General features: G+C 38.1%; 1 protein-coding gene across 1 annotated transcript; it reads right to left on the reverse strand.

Moving 5' to 3' along the window:
- Positions 1 to 514: 514 nt before the first annotated feature.
- On the reverse strand, positions 515 to 18,866 carry CTSS (cathepsin S). Its single transcript, XM_014865369.3, has 8 exons — positions 18,532 to 18,866; positions 17,470 to 17,596; positions 14,773 to 14,895; positions 13,524 to 13,673; positions 11,787 to 12,014; positions 10,595 to 10,760; positions 9,638 to 9,740; positions 515 to 951 (listed from the first exon to the last, which is right to left on the reverse strand). Coding segments are annotated over exons 1-8 (999 nt in total). The 5' UTR covers positions 18,534 to 18,866; the 3' UTR covers positions 515 to 851.
- Positions 18,867 to 19,254: the final 388 nt, after the last annotated feature.

Raw genomic sequence — 19,254 nt, forward strand, 5'->3', positions numbered from 1 at the left:
CACTTTTCACGTCATAGGCATGAACTTACAAAATTTAAAGTTCCTATTGCCTCTTCAGAACCTGTGTACTAATCTAGATCAGTTGTGAGGAAGATCAATCTGACTTAGGTAAAAATATGAGTAATGAAATATTTTAAAAGAAATGCAGTCTGCTTATTTTATTCAGGTTGACATAATTATTTGCTCAGAAAAGGTCCTGGCCAAATTGCTAATGACTAGGTAAAAATAATTTGAATTAGTATATTAATTGTTGATCATTAAAATAATTCTTCCAAAGTGCATGAAAACAGAATGTCTCTTAAGCACTTGTCTAATTTAACATCATTCATTAAAAAAAATTATTGAATCCTTTTATGCACAAAGATACAATCTGAGCCCTCAGGACATTAATAACCTAATAGTTTCTTCCATTAAAGTTGCCATAGTTCATCACCAGGATATCACAATTTACATTCTCTTGCTGGAGTATAATAGTTACCTAACAATAAGAAAAGGATGGCATGCGATAATGATACAAAGTTGAAAGGACACATATTTATTAAGCATTTATATGCCATCAAGTTACAAAAGCATATTAGGGGACTTAAACAAGTATGTAAAATAAGACAATGACAGATTATCTCATGCTGACCAATTCTCATACAGTTATATCTATAAGATGTTATTAATTTACTTGGCAAAAGTTTTCCGAGATCTGCAAAGTTAAAGAAAGATGAATCAAACTATATTTTATATTAGTACAATAAATATACACTGATTATGACACACATTTCTACTAGTCCCAGCAGGTAAAATTAGTTTAAGAGAAAGTGCTTTATCTTTATTGACTTGTTATAAAATGAAGAGATCCTCTAGATTTCTGGGTAAGAGCAATAATTAGCAATCCCACAATGATTTCCACTATTTCTTGCCATCCGAATATATCCTTTGTCACCAAAGTTGATTCCCCAGCTTTAGAAAAAGAACACAAAATTACAAATGAATACAATCAAATCATATTATCAACTTTTTATCTCTTATCTTCCTAAAGTAATTATATATGGAAAGCTGTAAAACAAAATTAGAACAAAATAATATAATAATTTCTCCAGGGTTTTTAGGCAATTTTCAAGGATAGTTTGAAAGGCTTTAGTGCTATACTGATGAATAGACTTAATACCTAAGAAAAACAATATAAGGTCTATCCCAAACCTTTAATCCTCCCACTTTGTAAATCAGTCTCCTGCAGGAAAAGAGTATTGTTATCCTTTCTAAGGCCCCATCTCTAAATGTTTTTGCATAATGGGATCATGGGTGATGATTTTCTATCAAACTTAAGTTCCTTTAGTGAATGTCAATTAAGAAATATTTTTGGGTGACTACTATGGAAAAGGCATAGGGCAGGGAATTCTAAAGTAGGCAATAAAAAGTGCAGCTCTCAAACAGCTGTTTGACCTAGAAGTGGAGCTGAGATAAGACTTTCTCATAGTTAAAAAATGGATCATGCTACTTTGGGAGGAGGTGAGCTCCCTGGCACTGGAATTGTTCAGTCAGAGGTTGCATAGCTTGTCAGAGATGTTGCAGAGGGAATTCATGGGTCAGATAAGGGTTAGCGAAGATCACTCGTTCTCTCCCTTTTTGATTTCATGGACTTTGAGAATTTCTAAAAACTTTTGCAGATTGACATAAAGTTACCAGTTTTTAAACTAGCAAGTACCAACATTAAAAAAAATACCCTTTATTATCATGGTGTAAAAGAAAGGACATTTTGGCACCAAAAACAAAACTTCAGAGGACATAATCTCTAATTTAAGGATAGTCCTTTGAGTCAAATAAATTTAGATTTATTAAAGATTCACCAAAATATTCTTATTTTTCTCACTTTGCCATAGACTAGTAAAAAAACTGACAAAATCCTGGTAAGGGAAATGATTTCTGAAGTTCTTTATGATTCTGAGATTTTGTAATTGTAGGTATACAAATAATTATAATATGAGGCAGAATTCATGAAGTGCTATCACTAGGATATAAATAAAAGCAGGAAACTGAGAAAATGCCTGTTGTGTTTGAATTTGGAGAGCAGCAAGAAATTTAGTTGAAAGGAAAATTGGACGTCTTTCGGGGAGTGGTGGGGAAAGAAGATAGAAAGTTGGTTTGGGGCCATGTTGTGAAGAGCTTAGAACAGCAGACTGAGGAGCTTGTGTTTAACTCCACAGGCAAAGGGAAGCCATTGCAAATTTTTGCTCAGGACTCAAAGGAAGGCTGTGTTTTTGTGTGCAGTGGAGAAACTAAGTAGTTCTGGTTTATTGCAGGAAAAGTGGTATAATTGAAACCAGCTGTGCTTTAATAGGCCTTAAATGTTCTAGACAGTAACCATTCACTGGACACTTCTCAGGCCTTATTTTTCTCTCTCTTGTACCGGTTAACACGGTGGTCTACTTCCCCCTCATCTCTCTCTTGGCTTTAAGATACTACAGTGTCCTGATTTTCTCTTCTCTCGCTGGTCAATCCTCCTTAAATTCTTTCATGGCTCTTTTTTGGATTTCTTTTTTTTTTTTTAATTTTTTTTTCTTTTCTTTTTGAGGAGGAGGATCAGCCCTGAGCTATCATCTGCTGCCAATCCTCCTCTTTTTGCTGAGGAAGACTGGCCCTGAGCTAACATCCATGCCCATCTTCCTCTACTTTCTATGTGGGACGCGTACCACAGCATGGCTTGCCAAGGGGTGCCAGTCCACACCCGGGATCCGAACCGGTGAACCCTGGGCCACCGAAGTGGAATGTGTGAACCCAACCGCTGCGCCACTGGGCCGGCCCCTTGGATTTCTTTCATTATTGCCACTCTTCTGCCTAAAATCCTTTAATGCCTCTCCAATACCTTTAGAATAAAATCCAAACTCCGCTGTGACCTCTTATCAGTGGATGTGGTGCTCTTTTAGTATCCAGTTTGATAAACGAAAGCTATAATAATAAATTCTGGCCAAACTATTATTAATATTTACAGCCACTATTTTTTGAGCACTAACTCTGTGCCAAACAGCTCAACATATATTATATGATTTAATCATCATCCTGTGAGGTGGGTATTATCTTCCTTTTACTAAAGAGAAAAATGAGCAGAGTGGCAAAGTGACTTGCCCAAAGTCACATAGATGGTAAACTGTGAAGCCAGGGTTCAAATCTAGGATTGTTTTACTCCAAAGCCCACTCTAACTTTTTTTTTTTTTTGGTGAGGAAGATTGGCCCTGAGCTAACATCTATACCAATCGTCCTCCATTTTGTATATGGGATGCTGCCACAGCATGGCTTGATGAGTGGTGTGTAGGTCCACACCCAGGATCTGAACCAGTGAACCCCAGGCCACTGATGCAGAGCACACAAACTTAACCACTATGCCACTGGGCCAGCCCTCCTCTAACTTTTATACTCACTGGATCCCTACATTATTCCTGTGAGTGAGGTAGTATGGGGAATGGAACTCAGACCAGAACACCCAGGATCTTATATAATTCATATCTTAACCTTTCTTACTATAGTTATTTCATTGCCTTAAAAAATAGGCCAAAAATTTTAGATGAACTGAGTCTGGATCTAAGTTTTAGTAATGGAAATTGAATTGAAGCTCTCATTACTAGTAGTATGAATTCAGTCAGGGAGATCTAGGAGTCCCAGATCCCATTCAATATCTAGACAACTTACTCTTCCATGCTCAGCTTTACAGACCAAGATCAACTGTCCCAAACTTTGTAGAAGATCCCAGAACTCTTTTTGACTGAGTCCTGCTAATCCTCCCTTAAAGAATACAACTGATTAAAAATCTCAAGCTAAATAAATATCTGAAGACAAATTCTTGCCTTCAGAACTGTACAAGGTCTGCTCCAAATGTTCATTCCAGTCCTTACCAAGTTATTTTTATTAATGCCCTTATTATATTTATTATTTTATATTATTATATTTATATATATTTATATTTATATATGAACTATTATATTATTTTATATTAATATTATATTTATTATATATATTATATTTATTATAGCCCTTTCACTCAAACTGTTCAACTTTGGGCAAGTTTCTTAATGCTCTCAATATCAGGAGTTTCCTATTCTGTATTATGGGGATAAAATATCTATCTTAAAAATTAAATGAGAAAATGTATTTAAAGTAATTGCACAGTGTCTGTATGTAGTAAATGCTAAATAAGGAGAGGTAGCTATTTTTATTGTCATCCAAGTATGAGTCCATCTGATTGGACTCAACTAGAGTCCATCCTCTTTTTAAGGTTTTATTTTTTCCTTTTTTCTCCCCAAAACCTCCTGGCACACAGTTGTATGTATTTTTTTCTTAGTTCTGGGTCCTTCTAGTTGTGACATGTGGGATGCTGACTCAGCATGGCCTGATGAGCGGTGCCATGTCTGCGCCCAGGATCCGAAGTGGTGAAACCCTGGGCTGCCGAAGCGGAGTGTGTGAACTTAACCACTCGGCCACGGGGCCGGCCCCCAAGTCCATCCTCTTTTTAAAATATAGCCTTTTGCTAGGGTAACCAACAGTCCCAGTTCGTCTGGGACTGTGCTGGTTTTAAAGAGAAAGTCCTATGGCCGGGAAATCCCTTAGTCCTTGACAAAGCGGGACAGGTGGTCACCCTACCTTCTCCCTGCCTATTATAGACTGCTAATTTATTAGACATTCCTTCTAAAATATGTGCCAATTTCCTTTGCAATAAATTGCAGTCCCGAGCTGCCTAGCCTGTGCCAGATACTATTCTAGGCATTAGGATTATAAAGGTAAACAAGATAGACAAGCCTTTTTAAAGCCTACATTCTATAGGGGAAACATGAAATAAATAATATGATATGATATAATAAGTATTATAAAGAGAAATAAAGCACAGCAAGGGGAGACAGAGTGTTGGGAGTCAGGACTACATTTTAGATGGAGTAGTCAGAGAATGCTTCTCTGAGGAAATATTTGACCAAAGCCCTAAGTAAAGTGAAGGTACAAGTAATGAAAGGTCTATGAAAAGAGCTGGGAATAAGCTTGGTGTGTCTGAGAAATAGTAACAAGGCTAGCGTACCTGGAGCGCAGAGAGAGAGGGGAAGTGGCTGGAGAGGTGGTTGGAGAGACAGGCTGAGGCCAGATAATGTCCTGCTTTTATAGGTCATTGGTTTTATTCTGGGTGTGAAGGAAAGCCATTAGAGGGTTTGGAGTAGGAAATTAACATAATCTGCTTTATGCTTTAAAAAGAACGTTCTAGCTACTATGTAGAGGATTGACTGTAGGCAAACGAGGGGAAGGGACTACCAGTTGGAGATTATTGCAATAGATCAAGAGATAGATGGATGGTGATTTGAACTAGAGTGTTAACAGTAGAGATACTGAGAAGTGGTAAGATTTGGGATAATTTAATGATGGTAGAAATGACAGGATTTGCTGATGATTTAGATGTGGGATGTCAATCAAAGAAAGAAAGAATGGCTCCAATGTTTTGACCTGGGGTAAATACTGTTGGCATTTACTGAGATGGGGAAAATTGGGGCAGTAGCAGGGAGTCAAGAGTTCTATTTTGCACATGTTACGTTAAAGAGGCCTACATATATTCAGGTGGAGAGTTCAAATGGTAGGCTGTTGGACGTGGAGTCTGGAGCACAGGGGAGAGTTTAGGGCTAAAGATAACAAAGTGGAGAGTCATCAGCAAAGATGGTATTTAAAACCATGAGACTAAATGAGATCATCTAAGGAGTGAGCATAGAGAGGGTTAAACTGAGGCCTGGGGCATTCTAATATTTAGAAGTGAGGAAGAATAAAAGGAACTAAGGAATTCAGGAGACTGAGAAGTAAAGTAGGGAGAAAACCAGGATAGTATGGTCCCCTGAAATCAATTAAAGAAAGTGTTTCAGAAAGGAGAGAGTAATCATACACCAACTGTTAAGAGGGCAAGAGAGATGAGCCCTGAAAACTGACTGTTTAATGAGGCAAGATGGCGGTGATTGGTAATCTTGACAAGAGTGATTTCAGTGGAGTGGTGGGAATAAATACATGATTTAAGTTATAATCCAATATGCACATTCTTAATCTCTTTGTAGAGAAATCTCTAAGAAAAATAATTAGATTATAACATTTTTCTTTTTTAGCCTTTTTTTAGCCTTTGATTCCATAGAGAGGAGGCAGTATGTATGAATTTAATATCGATTCCTATGATGTTTGATATAGAACATGTATCCTAACTCTACTCTAAGAGTCAAGATCTCTGGAAAGATCAGACAATAGTTTTCAGTGAGAGAAAAATGGAATATGGTTTTGTCCAACTTATGTTTTAATAATTTAATGCCACTTATGGATGAAGAGAAGCAATGTCTATCCCCCACCCACCAACTCCATCAACTTCATTATCTAGAGGCCTATCTATTTTGCAACTATTTATCTTAGAGAGTTCACCAGATATTGTTTACAGGTGTCCTGGGGACTTTCTTAGTTTTTGGTGTGTGTGCCTGTGTGTTTAAGGTTCTAATAAGCATATGATTAACACCTTTAATTTTTTTTCCCCAGGCTAAAATTATCTTGCGCCAAATAACTTGAGGTCCTCCATTATTCATTGATCTGTATATTAGATTAAACTCCTCCCTTTTTTTTCTAAAGACAATCTTGACCCATTTTGTGGGCAGTCCTTTATATTGGGGTGGCCTTCTAGCCAAGTATGTGTGCTTGCTAGGCTCCTAAACTTTTCTAAGTAGATAGCAGTTCTATCTCTAGCTCAGCTAGCTTTCTAAATTTATGGATCTGCCCATAATTGCCCATAAATAGACTACCCCAGTCCTTCAGGATCTGATCAGATAGTACAATCTCAAAATCTCTGCTGCCTAACATTTAAGGAGATGTCCCTGATGAATATATAGTTCATCATTCCTCATCTAGATGCTCCAATTTTATTTCTGGATTAAGCCAAGCCATCAGAAGTTTGTATAGGCAGCTATTTTGCATTATTTTGGCTCCCATAAAATAATTTTTACTTAATTATGCTTTGGTATTAAATCATTGGCCGATATTATTAGTATTATAAAAGCCTTTAAAACTTAGAACTATATTTACAGTTGGGACGTTATTGAGGGCATAGTTTTCTACACCAGATAGTATTCTCTTTATAGAGAGTCAACAGAGGAATAATAATAATAACTATGATCTATCGGACACATTATATACTAGGCACTGTGTGCTGTTTTACATACATTATCTTGTTTAACCCTTATAATAATCTTGAGGCCATTATTCCCATTTTACAGATTAGGAAACTGAAAGCTGAAGACATTGAATAACCTGCCTAGGGTTGCACAGACAGTAAAGGGAGCTAGGATTCCAACCAAAGTCTGCCTGGCTTCAAAGTTACTGCTTTTACTCCCAATGCTATACTGTATTATGTAAAGAGGCTAAAGATCCATGTCCAGAAAGGAGAGAAAAATTCAGGGACATGGATCAATGTTATATACATGCCAGAAGAACTAAGTATAAACAAAAAGAAGATATTAAAGAAGAGGACAAAGAGAGGCAGATGCTATGTTCTTTTACTTGAGATTAACTTGGTAGCATTGGAAATGGCACATAATTAACATTTTAAGAGATCAATAAGAACAGGTTTGATGATCTCAGAGGATTTTCGTTTGAGTCAATCTCTGTGGAGCCTGGAATTCACATCCACGTCCAATCTCTCCTAGTTAGCACTTGGTGCCAGCAGTCACTCTGCTCTTTCATAATTTGGTCAGCACACCTTCAGAAGCTAGGGGGAGTGCACTGAAAATTCTCTTCCTCACAGCCCTAGGCAGGAGCCAACCCTGTCAATACCTTGATCTGGCCTCTGGAATTGTGAGACAATGCATGTTTGTTGTTTAAACCACTCAGTTTGTGGTGACTTTATTACAGGAGCCCTGGGAAACTAATACAAGGAGAAACTTCAACCATACTTCAGTCTCAACTTTTCATATTTCCTTCTCCTTTTCCTCTAAAAACTACATTCCTTTTGTTTATAGATCATATAGATGTCAGCTAATTAATGTATCGAGGGGCCATTAGGTGCCACATACTGTGCTGAGGATACAAAGACAAGACATCATCTCTACTCCAAAGTCACATACAGAATAGTGGAGTGATAGATAGGTAAACGTATAGTTTAAATATAGTGTATAAAATATTACAGTATGCATAGCATATTTTAGGAGCACAGAAAAAAAATATTTTACCCAGACCAAGGATTCAGGGAAAACTGTCTGGTACAGATAATGTCTGAGCTGGTTTTGAAGGAAGAGAAGAAATAAACCAAGTGAGGAAAAAGGATATTTCAGGCAGAGGGAACAGCATAGCCAAGATATAAAGATATTGAAGATGAGATGATATGTATGGGAACTATAGCTGTGTATAGTTCAATATAACTAGAATTGAAAAGTGTGAGACAACGAGTGCCAGGAGTTGAGGCTGGCAAGGCAGGTGAGGACCACAACACAGATGACTTGTCTTCTCTACTGGGGAACATTAATTTTACACTGAATGGTACTAAGTAGAAGAGTTATAAGCCCAGATTCGTCTTTTAGACAAAGCAGTTTGGAAGCAGTATGAAAGACGGATTCGAGGGTAAAAGGGACCAGTTAGAAGGCTACAGGAGTAGTCCAGGCAAGAGATGTCTGAACTAGTGCAATAACAGAAGAAATGGAGAAGGGACAGAATCAAGGACAGATCTGAGATAAAATTAGTTTGATTTGTTCCTTTTTTTAAATAATTAATTAATTAATTAAATTTTTTTTAGGAAGATCAGCCCTGAGCTAACTGCTGCCAATCCTCCTCCTTTTGCTGAGGAAGACTGGCTCTGAGCTAACATCCGTGCCCATCTTCCTCTACTTTATATGTGGGACGCCTACTACAGCATGGCTTGCCAAGTGGTGCCATGTCCTCACCGGGGATCCGAACCGACGAACCCTGGGCCACCAGAGCGGAACGTGCAAACTTAACTGCTGCATCACCAGGCCAGCCCCTGACTTTGTTCCTTGATTGAATCTTGAGGGATCTAAGATAAACCCATTGTATCTAATTGGATGACTGTGTTGTGTGGTGTTACCGTTTAGTGAGATGAGAAGTTCTGGAGGAGCAAAAATATGGTGGAGAAGGTACTGAATTACTTGGACATTCTGAGTTTGGAGAAACTTAGATACGTGGAAGTGGATATGTCTAGATAAATAAGTCTGAAGTTCAGGGCAGAGGTCAGAGCTAGAGCTAGAGATGTGAAGGCCTTTAGCATATGGTTTACAGCTAAAATCATAAGAATGGAATGATGGTACCCAAGAAAAATGTAGAATAAGAAGAGTAATGGACAGAGGATGGAGCCGTGGAGGAAATATCAGCATTTGGGGGCTAAGCAGAGGAATAGCTATTCATAAAGGAGACCTAGAAGGAAAGATCAGAGAAGTGTTGTAGAAGATAAATCATGAAGACAGTGTGCTGCAGGCTGAACCAGAAGGGAAGAAATGGGGACACTGAGGAATTTACAATGTCACTTTATAAGAAGCTATAAATGTTTATCATTGTCAATATCACGATCATCATCATCACAAGAAAGCAGTTGCTGAGGCTCCCTCAAATTCCTGATTTTGATTAAATATACATTAAAGTGCAAATATGTTACCTGTTTTTCACAAGCCAGTAGTCTTTCCCATTAAGGTTCCCATAGCCAACTACTAGGACACCGTGATTCACATTCTGAGTACAGGATGGGTCGTAGTAGACACCTAAGAATAAAATACAGGTGGAGAAAAAGAGTGAATGGCATGTGACAGTGAAGAACGCTTGAAAATGCTATTACTTTTATTAGATTGTTTTGCATACGTGGCAAGGTTAGTTAAACATTAGGAATGTATAATCTCATGTTTAAATTATTTAGAGTTCATAATTCTTTGCCATCAATACTATATTTGTCAGTTTTCTTGCCGAGTTTGGCATCAATCCAATCACGGTTCCCTCAGAAATCTTCTTTGATAAGCTGCCAATTTTTTCTAATTTTTTAACTTATACACTATCAATTATTGTATTTCTCTCTATATATTACTAAGTTGTTTGTTCCATACATTTTCATCCTTTCCTAGATTAAATGATCTCTAAGGTGAGACTTTTTTGAAAAGATGACAACCTTCTCCTTTGTCTACTATGAGGCTCTACTCTTGGTGGCCCCCTCCTTGCACACTGCTGTGCTACACCTCCAGCACAAGTGGCTGCCGGGGTTAGGAGAACAGGCTCTGGACACAAGGAGCATGCTTTCTCACACCAGCTGACCACTTTCAGACTGTGCGACTTCAGGCAAGTTAACCCATCCAAGAGTTACTTTTTTCATTTGTAAATAGGGTTGTTGTGAGGATTAAATGAGATAATGCATGGAAAGAATTTAGCATAGTACCTGGCATGTAGTGTTAGTAAACTTTGATGAGTATTACTTTATTAATTAGAATTGGGTATAAAATACATATATGAAATGGAGGATTCTGTTTAACCTAAGCTAAGCATGCAGAGGTGGCGTGATGGGAAAGGATAACATTCTCAAAGTGAAAGGGCAGCACATAATAAGAGGATAATATATCTGAGTTTTTACCACTTTTGTAGAGGAAGAAAGAAGGATGACTTGCATCTATAGCAACAGAAACAGGCCCTTTATTGGCCACAGCTTCTTTCAAGTAATCTTCACTGCCAAAGGGAAGTTCGGTATACTTTGAACATGTGGCAGCTCGGTTTTTTGAGTCATATCGGCATTTTCCATCCTTGAAAAAAAGTATAAATCAGATAAAGAAGCATAGTTCAACTTCCTTTATAAATCACCAGTATCTTAAATTTGGATTTCAAATATGTTTTCTTTCCTCATTTAGCCTTTTCAAGTGTCTAAGCCTCCTTCCTCCTTTTAAAGAAAGAAAAATAAAAACTTTCAAAGCCTAATGTTCCACATTTCATCAATAACAGAGGAAACACAGGACTATTCTATGGTTTTAAATTGTGAACATCTTCATACATGTGGAAGTTGCCAGGATAACGTCTCTCAGACTCTGAGGTGGGTTGTAGGGGAATGCTATATAAAGATCATAAACTCTAGACTAGAGCTTTAAAATCTTTTTGATGATATAACACCTGCAAGATGATCTACAGTTTACGTGATGGTTTATAAAGACCATATAATATGGAAAACACTGAGTATATTTCAGGTGGGAAAGGGGAAGTTACAAACTCATGTTTGTTGTGTATACAACTATATTTTTTAATGGTTAATAGGAAAAAGAACTTGAAAGAAACAAACCAAAACAATAGTGGTTAAAGTAGGAGGTTTTTGAGTGATGTTTTTTATGTTTCCTAAATTTTCTGCAATATAGATATGTTACTTATATTTAACTACATATATAACGAACCTGTGAGGAGGAGGAGAGTGTTATTTAGCTTTTTAGTAGGTGGAAGAATGATGTGCTTGATGATCTGAGAATAAGGTTGAACGTGGGATGCTGCAGGGCAAAAAGTTTAAATACCAGGTAGATATCCAGAAAGAATTTTAAGAAAGTTCTGCTGCAAATCCACTTTTAAGCATGAATTCTACTTGCTTATTTAGAATCATTGTGTCAATTATAAATTAAGAAGGCTACTTCCTAAGAAAGAGAACTCTTGGGAGTTTAAGAAATCCTGATGGGGTTCTCTCACATATGACACTGCTTCCCAAGCAATTGGGCTGGTGGCAATTTTAGGACAGTCAGTCAAGGGATAGCATAAGGTCATGGGGCAGGACAAAAAGTTTGCTCGTGACACACCATGGCTTTGTAGGGATAGGCAGCGTCTGAATCGATGCCGTTGTTATCGATGATATATTGGAAAGCCGCTGTCATGAAGCCACCATTGCAGCCTTTATTACTGTATTTTTCAGTTGAGCAATCCACCAGGTTCTGTGCACTCAGAGATACCAGGTTTCCTGTTTTCAACTTCAGCTGTGCTTCCAGGGCCCCCACAGCACTGAAAGCCCAACAAGCACCACAAGAACCCTAAAACAGGGACAAAGTCACAAAGGCAATCGTAAAAAGCCAGTAAGAATGACTGCCATCACACAAACGGAACAGCTTCCAACATTGAGCCCTGTTAGTAGTTCCAGGAAGAGCTCCCTCCTTTACAATCTCCTTTCTTAGACAATGGAAATGAAGACTAAATACTTGATTGTTCTCTGGGCAAGGTCCAACCTTGATAAAGATTTGCAAATGGCTGCGCTCAGAGCACAATTGCCACATTCAAATATATTAAAAAACAGTACTTACTAAGCACTTACCAAATCCTGGCTATCTTCACCCATAGGTGAGGGAGATAGATGCCTACAGTAAAGTGACTTTGAGAGGAGCTGGGATGACTCCCTCGACCTAAAATACCCTTCCTCTTGCCAAATGATACCTGAAACGTAAGGTTAGCATTTTTCAAACATTTTTAGCTTCCGAAGTTTTTGATCAAAATATATTTTATGAGGAAGCATAAACAAACAGATAAACACAAAGCTGTTTTAGTTTAAAAAAAAGTGCAGAGGATCCAGAGCCCCATCATAATTGCTGTGTCTCTTTTCTCCCCTCATCCCACTTTGCTCCCTACCCAAAGGAAACAAATTTAATTTGCTTTTGGTTAAAGTAAAATCACCCATTAAAATGCAAGCACCCAGGTAAATGAGGTCATTATTTATAGTTAACACCTTATTGGGTCTTATTGGTAGCTTATTGGATCTTCCCAAACTTTTATTTTAGAGAAGCCCCAGTAAGAAGCCCAAAACTAGTTGAAAGAAACATATCAAGCTGGAAAAGAATAAGAGATCAACAGTACCATTCGCTTCTTCCTTTTCACCTTCTTCGCTGCTCACAACACTGTGACTCTTGTCCCACACCCTGACCTCTAAGGTAATCCATGCATTTTACCCTTAGTTATTCTGAAGTTAGGATTTTTGTAGCTTTTTTTTTTTTACAAGCAAACTAAAGGAAATACAATAACAAAAATAAAGTTACAAAGCCCACATTTCTTATTCTAACAATGCAAGCCTAGTCATGACGTAACTTGACTGGTATAATTTACAGACCACTCTCAGCCCTAGTTCCTTCCTCTCTTTCAACCCTGAAATTCATAAGTGAGATGGAGGGAGAAACTCCCTGACCGATAGTCTCCCACACAGGATACTGTGTCTCAAGCAGTCGGCCTGGCAGAGAGTCCAGTGCAGCAGACGGACAGCGCGGACACTAAAGTTTGTCTTAAAGACCTGTTTGCCTAGTTCACAGTTTTGTCTAATGTGGCTCTAACCACTGGTGTTTTCAGGACCGTGGGGAATACAAATAAAATATGATCTGTGGTCATCCTTTGTCCTCAAGGAGCTTACAATTTAGTTGGGAAGACAAGAATAACAAAAATAATTAGAAAGTGACGTAAGGGACTTGTGAGATTCACTGCCAGATTGTGAAGTTAGACTAAGTTTTTAAGGACGAGAGAGCTCTGCCTGGGGTACAGAGGCCTGGAATGATAACACTCACCTGATATTTCACTTCAGTAACACACCCCTTCTCTCTCCAGTCCAGAGAATCAGGCAATTTCTGATTAGGGTTTGACTTGTAAGTCACATTTCTCTGCCATTGGCTGGGAACTCTCAGGGAACTCATCAGAGACGTCACTTCTTCACTGGTCTACAAGGCAAATATATATATACATATATATCCTTTCACTTATATCCTTCTTTTTCATATCCTAATAACCATAATTGTGAATATATTTAACAACTAAGAAAAACTAGTGGTAGTTGTGACTAACATAGCTAACTATCCGGTAGGTGAATTATCTGGGCCTCCTTAGTCTTACACTTTGTATTAGCATCCTAGTTAAGCATTGGGAAGGAGAAGAAGAAAACAGTAAAAACTAGAAGTTACTGGGAGGTGGATTTTTGGTTCAAAGCAAGGCAGAATTTTATAAAAGAGCTGTCTAAAAAGTGGACTGAACTGGTTTTCCTTGTGAGAAAGAATTACAAAAGAGATTCTTGCATTTGAGTAGGAATTTAGGGGCTGGCCTGGTGGTGTAGTGGTTACGTTCGTGGGCTGCACTTCAATGGCCTGGGGTTCAAGAGTTCAGATCCCAGACACAGACTTAGCACTGCTCGTCAAGTCACGCTGTGGTGGTGTCCCACATGAAACAGAGGAAGATTGGCACAGATGCTAGCTCAGTGAAATCTTCCTGAAGCAAAAAGATGTTAGTTCTTGGCAACAGATGTTAGTTCAGGGCCAATCTTCCTCACACACACCAAACAGTAGGAAGTTAATCTACCTAGGATGTTCCCTTCCAAGGGGTACTATGAATGATTTTAATTTGGCCACAGTGGTAAAGTTTTGTAGGGTAGAATAGAATCTAAAAACTAATGGGAGATTATTTGTGATATTAAATACCCACACTCCTCCATTAAGAAAGCAGGTGGGCTCAATTAAATTGTCAATTTAGACTTAATTAAGTATGGTAACTTACTCCAAAAGATTGTGAGTGATCTTTAGGCAATGCTTTCTAGAATTAATAAAAAATAAAAGCAATAGTAGTCTGTGAGTTTAAAATATTCCTTTAAAGAAGGGATTTGTCAAGAAAAGTGGTTACAGGAGGACTAAATAAGGAATCTGTACAAATTCTTATGTCCTTCAGTTCACTGTTTTCTAACTTTGTACATATGTAGATAATACTCCTTTGTTGTTTAGTTTCAAATTGCTTACCCAGAGAGGAAAACAGGATTATTTGTAATTTACCTACCATGTCTCCTAGGTGGTTCATGCCTAGATCATATGAATGCATTCCCATCGAATGCTCCAGATTGTGAAGCATCACAAATTTTAGATTCCTTTCCCAGATGAGACGCCGCGCTACTTCCTCATTCTAAAAGACAGGAAAAAAGAACATAGTTATACTGAATCTTGCACAAATAAGTGCTCTGTAATCAAAATCAACACATTAGGAAGTGTTCTACTAAATGTGGATCTGTCTGGGAGGATGCAAATAAATGAACATATCCAATGTAACTAGTAAAATTGCATGCTAATCTTAATTCTTGGTCTTACTTGTTTTAATGGTGATTAGTAACATTTTATGATATATATAATTCACTTCCTCAATTTGCTAAAATGTGTTTTTAGAAAATGCTATTTGCTGAAGTATATCTTTTGTAGATGGTAAACTCACTTAATCTTTATGTCTTTAAAATGTCTTTTTGTTTCCTCTCTTGAAAAATAGTTTAGCTGATTATAAATTTCTAGCTATTTTCCTTCAGTTATTTGAAGATATTTCTCCATTGCCTCTGGTATCTATGGCTACAGATGAGAGGTCTGTTGTCAGTCTAATCGTTGTACCTCTCTTTTTAACTTTGGTAACTTGTGTGATTTTTCTCTTTCTCTTTGATGTCTTGCCACTGCATTACATGTGCGTGGATGTGGGTTTTTTGATTTTCCTCTCCTTCTGATGGGAGAGCACTTTGGTGGACTCAGGAGTTTTTTTGGTATCTGAAAAATTCTCAACCAATATCTCTTCAAATATTGCTTCTCCACCATTCTGTCTAATTCTCTTCTTCAAAAACTTGTATCACGTGTATTTGGGAGTCTCAAACTGTCTTTCATCTTTTTTACATACATTTTAAAGCTTTTTCCTTTTTTTTATGTGTTGCCTTCTGGGTTAACGCCTCAGTACTATCTTCCAGATTGCTGATTCTATCCAACTCTTTCCAGTCTGGACTTTATCCCTTTTATTGGGCTCTTATTTCAATGACTGTATTTTTTATTTCCAGGATTTCTAATTGGATTACTAATTTATTTCACAATTATCTTGTTCATTTGTATGGATGTTATGTACAGTTTTATTTTAAAATAATTTTTGGTTCTATTATTTTAACTTCATCCAGAGTGAATTTATATTCTGACTGTTGATTTTCTTGCCCTCCAGGAGCTTTACTTACAAGGAATATAACACACGTAGAATACAATGTACGTGGTGCCTCCTAGAATTGTCCACCCTCACCCCAAGGCCATCACTTCCAATAAGCCATAGCCCAATGAGCAGTCAGCAACAACTCCTTTCTGCCTTATTTCATTGAGTGTTAGAGCCCAGGCCCAGGCCCTGGTTCCAGGGAATAAGTCTGGGTACAGCCCCTCTCCCTTGGAGCAAGGTTTTACTGTTACCCCAGTACAAATACACTTCCAAACCACTAGAGGGGAGAAAAGTGGAATAAAGAAAAATAAATCTAATGAAGTACAGAAAAGAAAAAGAAGTGAACTTTGAGATAAATTATTAAGATAGAACATTAAAAGTTATTTTCATTCCTCCCAAGGGACTGGAATCATTGGAAAGAGAGAGAACATTCATTTAACCAGGTAGTGGTGCTAACTGCACATCTAACGCTAGTCAACCTTGAAATTAGAGGTTTGGTCCTAAAGGGGAGTGGGTAAGGGTAAGATTCATCACCACTAAGAAAACAACTCAGTACACATTCTACTACAAGTATCATTTTTATGCAAAAATCATACATCAAATAAGTAAACACATAATACTTGCTTACAAACTCAGAAATATTATGAACTTATAGAACTTAGCTACTTGAAGCACTGGGGTTAAGGTCTTAAAACTGAACAATAAGTGCTTTGAAATAAAAACAAAAGTACAAAATGGGAAATGAGAGTCAAGAAACAACATCTGGTAGCGCTTCTGTGCCAGGGACTGAAACAAGGCCTTTTTGTTCCTCAAACCTGTGGGGCCGCCCCGTGGCTGAGTGATTAAGTTCCCACGCTCTGCTATGGTGGCCCAGGGTTTCACCAGTTCGAATCCTGGGCACGGACATGGCACCGCTTGTCGGGCCATGCTGAGGTGGCATCGCATATGCCACAACTAGAAGGACCCACAACTAAGAATCTACAACTATATACCAGGGGGGAGGGGTGCGGCTTTGGGGAGAAAAAGGAAAAAAATAAAATCTTAAAAACAAAACAAAACAAAAACATGCACTCATTTCTGCTCAGCCTGGGACCTTCACTCCAGTTATCTGCTTGCTCCCTGGCTTCTATCAATTCTCTGGTCAAATGTCACCTATGTGTGTGGCCTTCCCTGACCATTCTATCATGTACATGTGTAGAATAATCACCCCCAACCACTCACAGCCATCGCCCAGGGCCCTTCCTACCCGCCGTGCCTTGCTTTATTTTTCTCTACTGCAGTTATCATCATCTCACATACTATATATATATTTATTTATTTATTTACTTATTTTCTGTCTCTCCTACTATGATATAAGCTCCATAGAAACAGGAACTTTGTTTTGTTTTTCCTGCCGTATCTCTAGTACCAAGGACAGAATCTGGCAAGAAATGATTGCATAATGTTTATTGAAAACACTGCTTATAAGAATATAATTTTGAGAGGGAGAAAGCATAGAGTACTCAAGCAAAAGCAAATTGCAATCCCATCTACCTTTTCCTTGTACTGTTTGCCATAGGTTTTCTTCCAGAGATCCCAGTGATTATCCAGAGTGGGGTCTCTGTGCAGCTGCGCTGCTGCACAGGAGCACGCCAGGAGCGCCCAAAGCAGCCAGTGCGTCCTGTCAAAGGAAAGGCAAGAGAGGAAGAGGAGCTATTCGCCGCATATTGTGACCATATTTTTTCATAACAAAAAATAGCAATTCAAAGTCTGTCAAAGGGACAGAATATTACAAATCAGAATTAGACAGGAAACTTTCTGGGGGATATAGTCACAGGGAGTAACTGCAGATTTATGTTTGAAATACCACTTCCAATACTCCATAGCACTTTAAAAAGTGATTTTCAGAAATTTCCCGATATCTGGTAAACCAAACTTACATCCAAGGTGGGGGAGTCAGGAGGGGAGGGAAGCAGGGACTTTACAGGATTTGCCAACAAATCTAATCAAGGGAAATCCTCTTTCCTCCTTTTGGGAAAAAAAATCATCCTTAAGAAGACAAACTTTTGAAAAATCAGCTTATCTTAATTTTTGAATAAATGAGCTCTTCTTAACTGGTCTATTTAAATATCCACAACCTTTAGAGGTAGTTAAAAGACGACTCCCATGTATTGTTTTCATATCCTTAGATCATTTTCTTTTTTTAACTTTTTTTTCCCAACAATCAAAATATCGATTTCAAAGGAAGCAATTACCCACTTTTGGAAACCCCCTTCCGAGTTTAATACCGAGACTAACAGACATTCAACGACCAGCTCCCTCAGACGGGATTCTGTTTTCTTTTCAATTCAAAACAGCTGGAATTTTAAGCATGTAAATCTTCAAATTATATCCCAAAGAAAACTATGTTTCAACCTCAGGCTTAGATGTTCAAGCAGACATTAACTTTTCAAAAATAGATTCTTCTTAGTCAAAAAAAGAAGAGGCAAATTGAGCGACATGATTTTTTTTAGTGTACTTCCTGAAACCAGATTTAAAACTGGCAGGCAGAGCAAGCTAAAAGCACAAACGAGGGGTTTAAATACCAAATGAGAGAAAAAGAACGGACATACGTACATGATGGAACCGGCAGGCACCCCCAAACTAAGAAGGCTTGAAGGTGGGCTTGCTCCAAAGATTTCAGCGGCAGCAAAGAGACTTCAGTTAAATCGACTTTGAGAAGAAATTGGAACTTGTCACATGAGGTATCCACAAGGAGGAAGTAAACTTTCATTTCAGTTTCATTTAAAATCTAACTAGATCAGCTATCCTCCCGCCCTCTTCCTGTGGTTCTGGAGACAAGTGGATACAGTAAGCCACCCAACAGAGCCCCCAGCAGAGGAGATGAACAGAACAAACTCAGCAAAATAAGAGCAGAACAAGTTTACCCTTCAATCCCTCACCATTTTGCTAATTCACTTTGCCTAAAATCACAAATTTTTCATATGGCAAAATTTAATTATGAAGAGATTAGGATTAAGCTCCTGAAATCCCAACTTCCTCCTTGATTTCTTAGGAAAATCTGTCTTATTCTTTTTTTTTAATGCTTTTTTTTTTGGTGAGGAAGATTGGTCCTGAGCTAACATCTATTGCCAATCTTCCTCTTTTGTGCTTTTTTTTCCCTCCCCAAAGCCCCAATACATAGTTGCATATCCTAGTTGTAAGTCATTCCAGTTCTTCTATGTGGGATGCCACCACAGCCTGGCCTGATGAGCAGTGTGTAGGTCTGCACCCAGGAAACGAACTGATGAAGCCTGGACCACCAAAGCAGAGAGCACAAACTTAACCACTCAGCTGCAG

This window comes from Equus asinus, chromosome 25 (assembly GCF_041296235.1).
Source record: "Equus asinus isolate D_3611 breed Donkey chromosome 25, EquAss-T2T_v2, whole genome shotgun sequence".
Taxonomy (NCBI): Eukaryota; Metazoa; Chordata; class Mammalia; order Perissodactyla; family Equidae; genus Equus; species Equus asinus.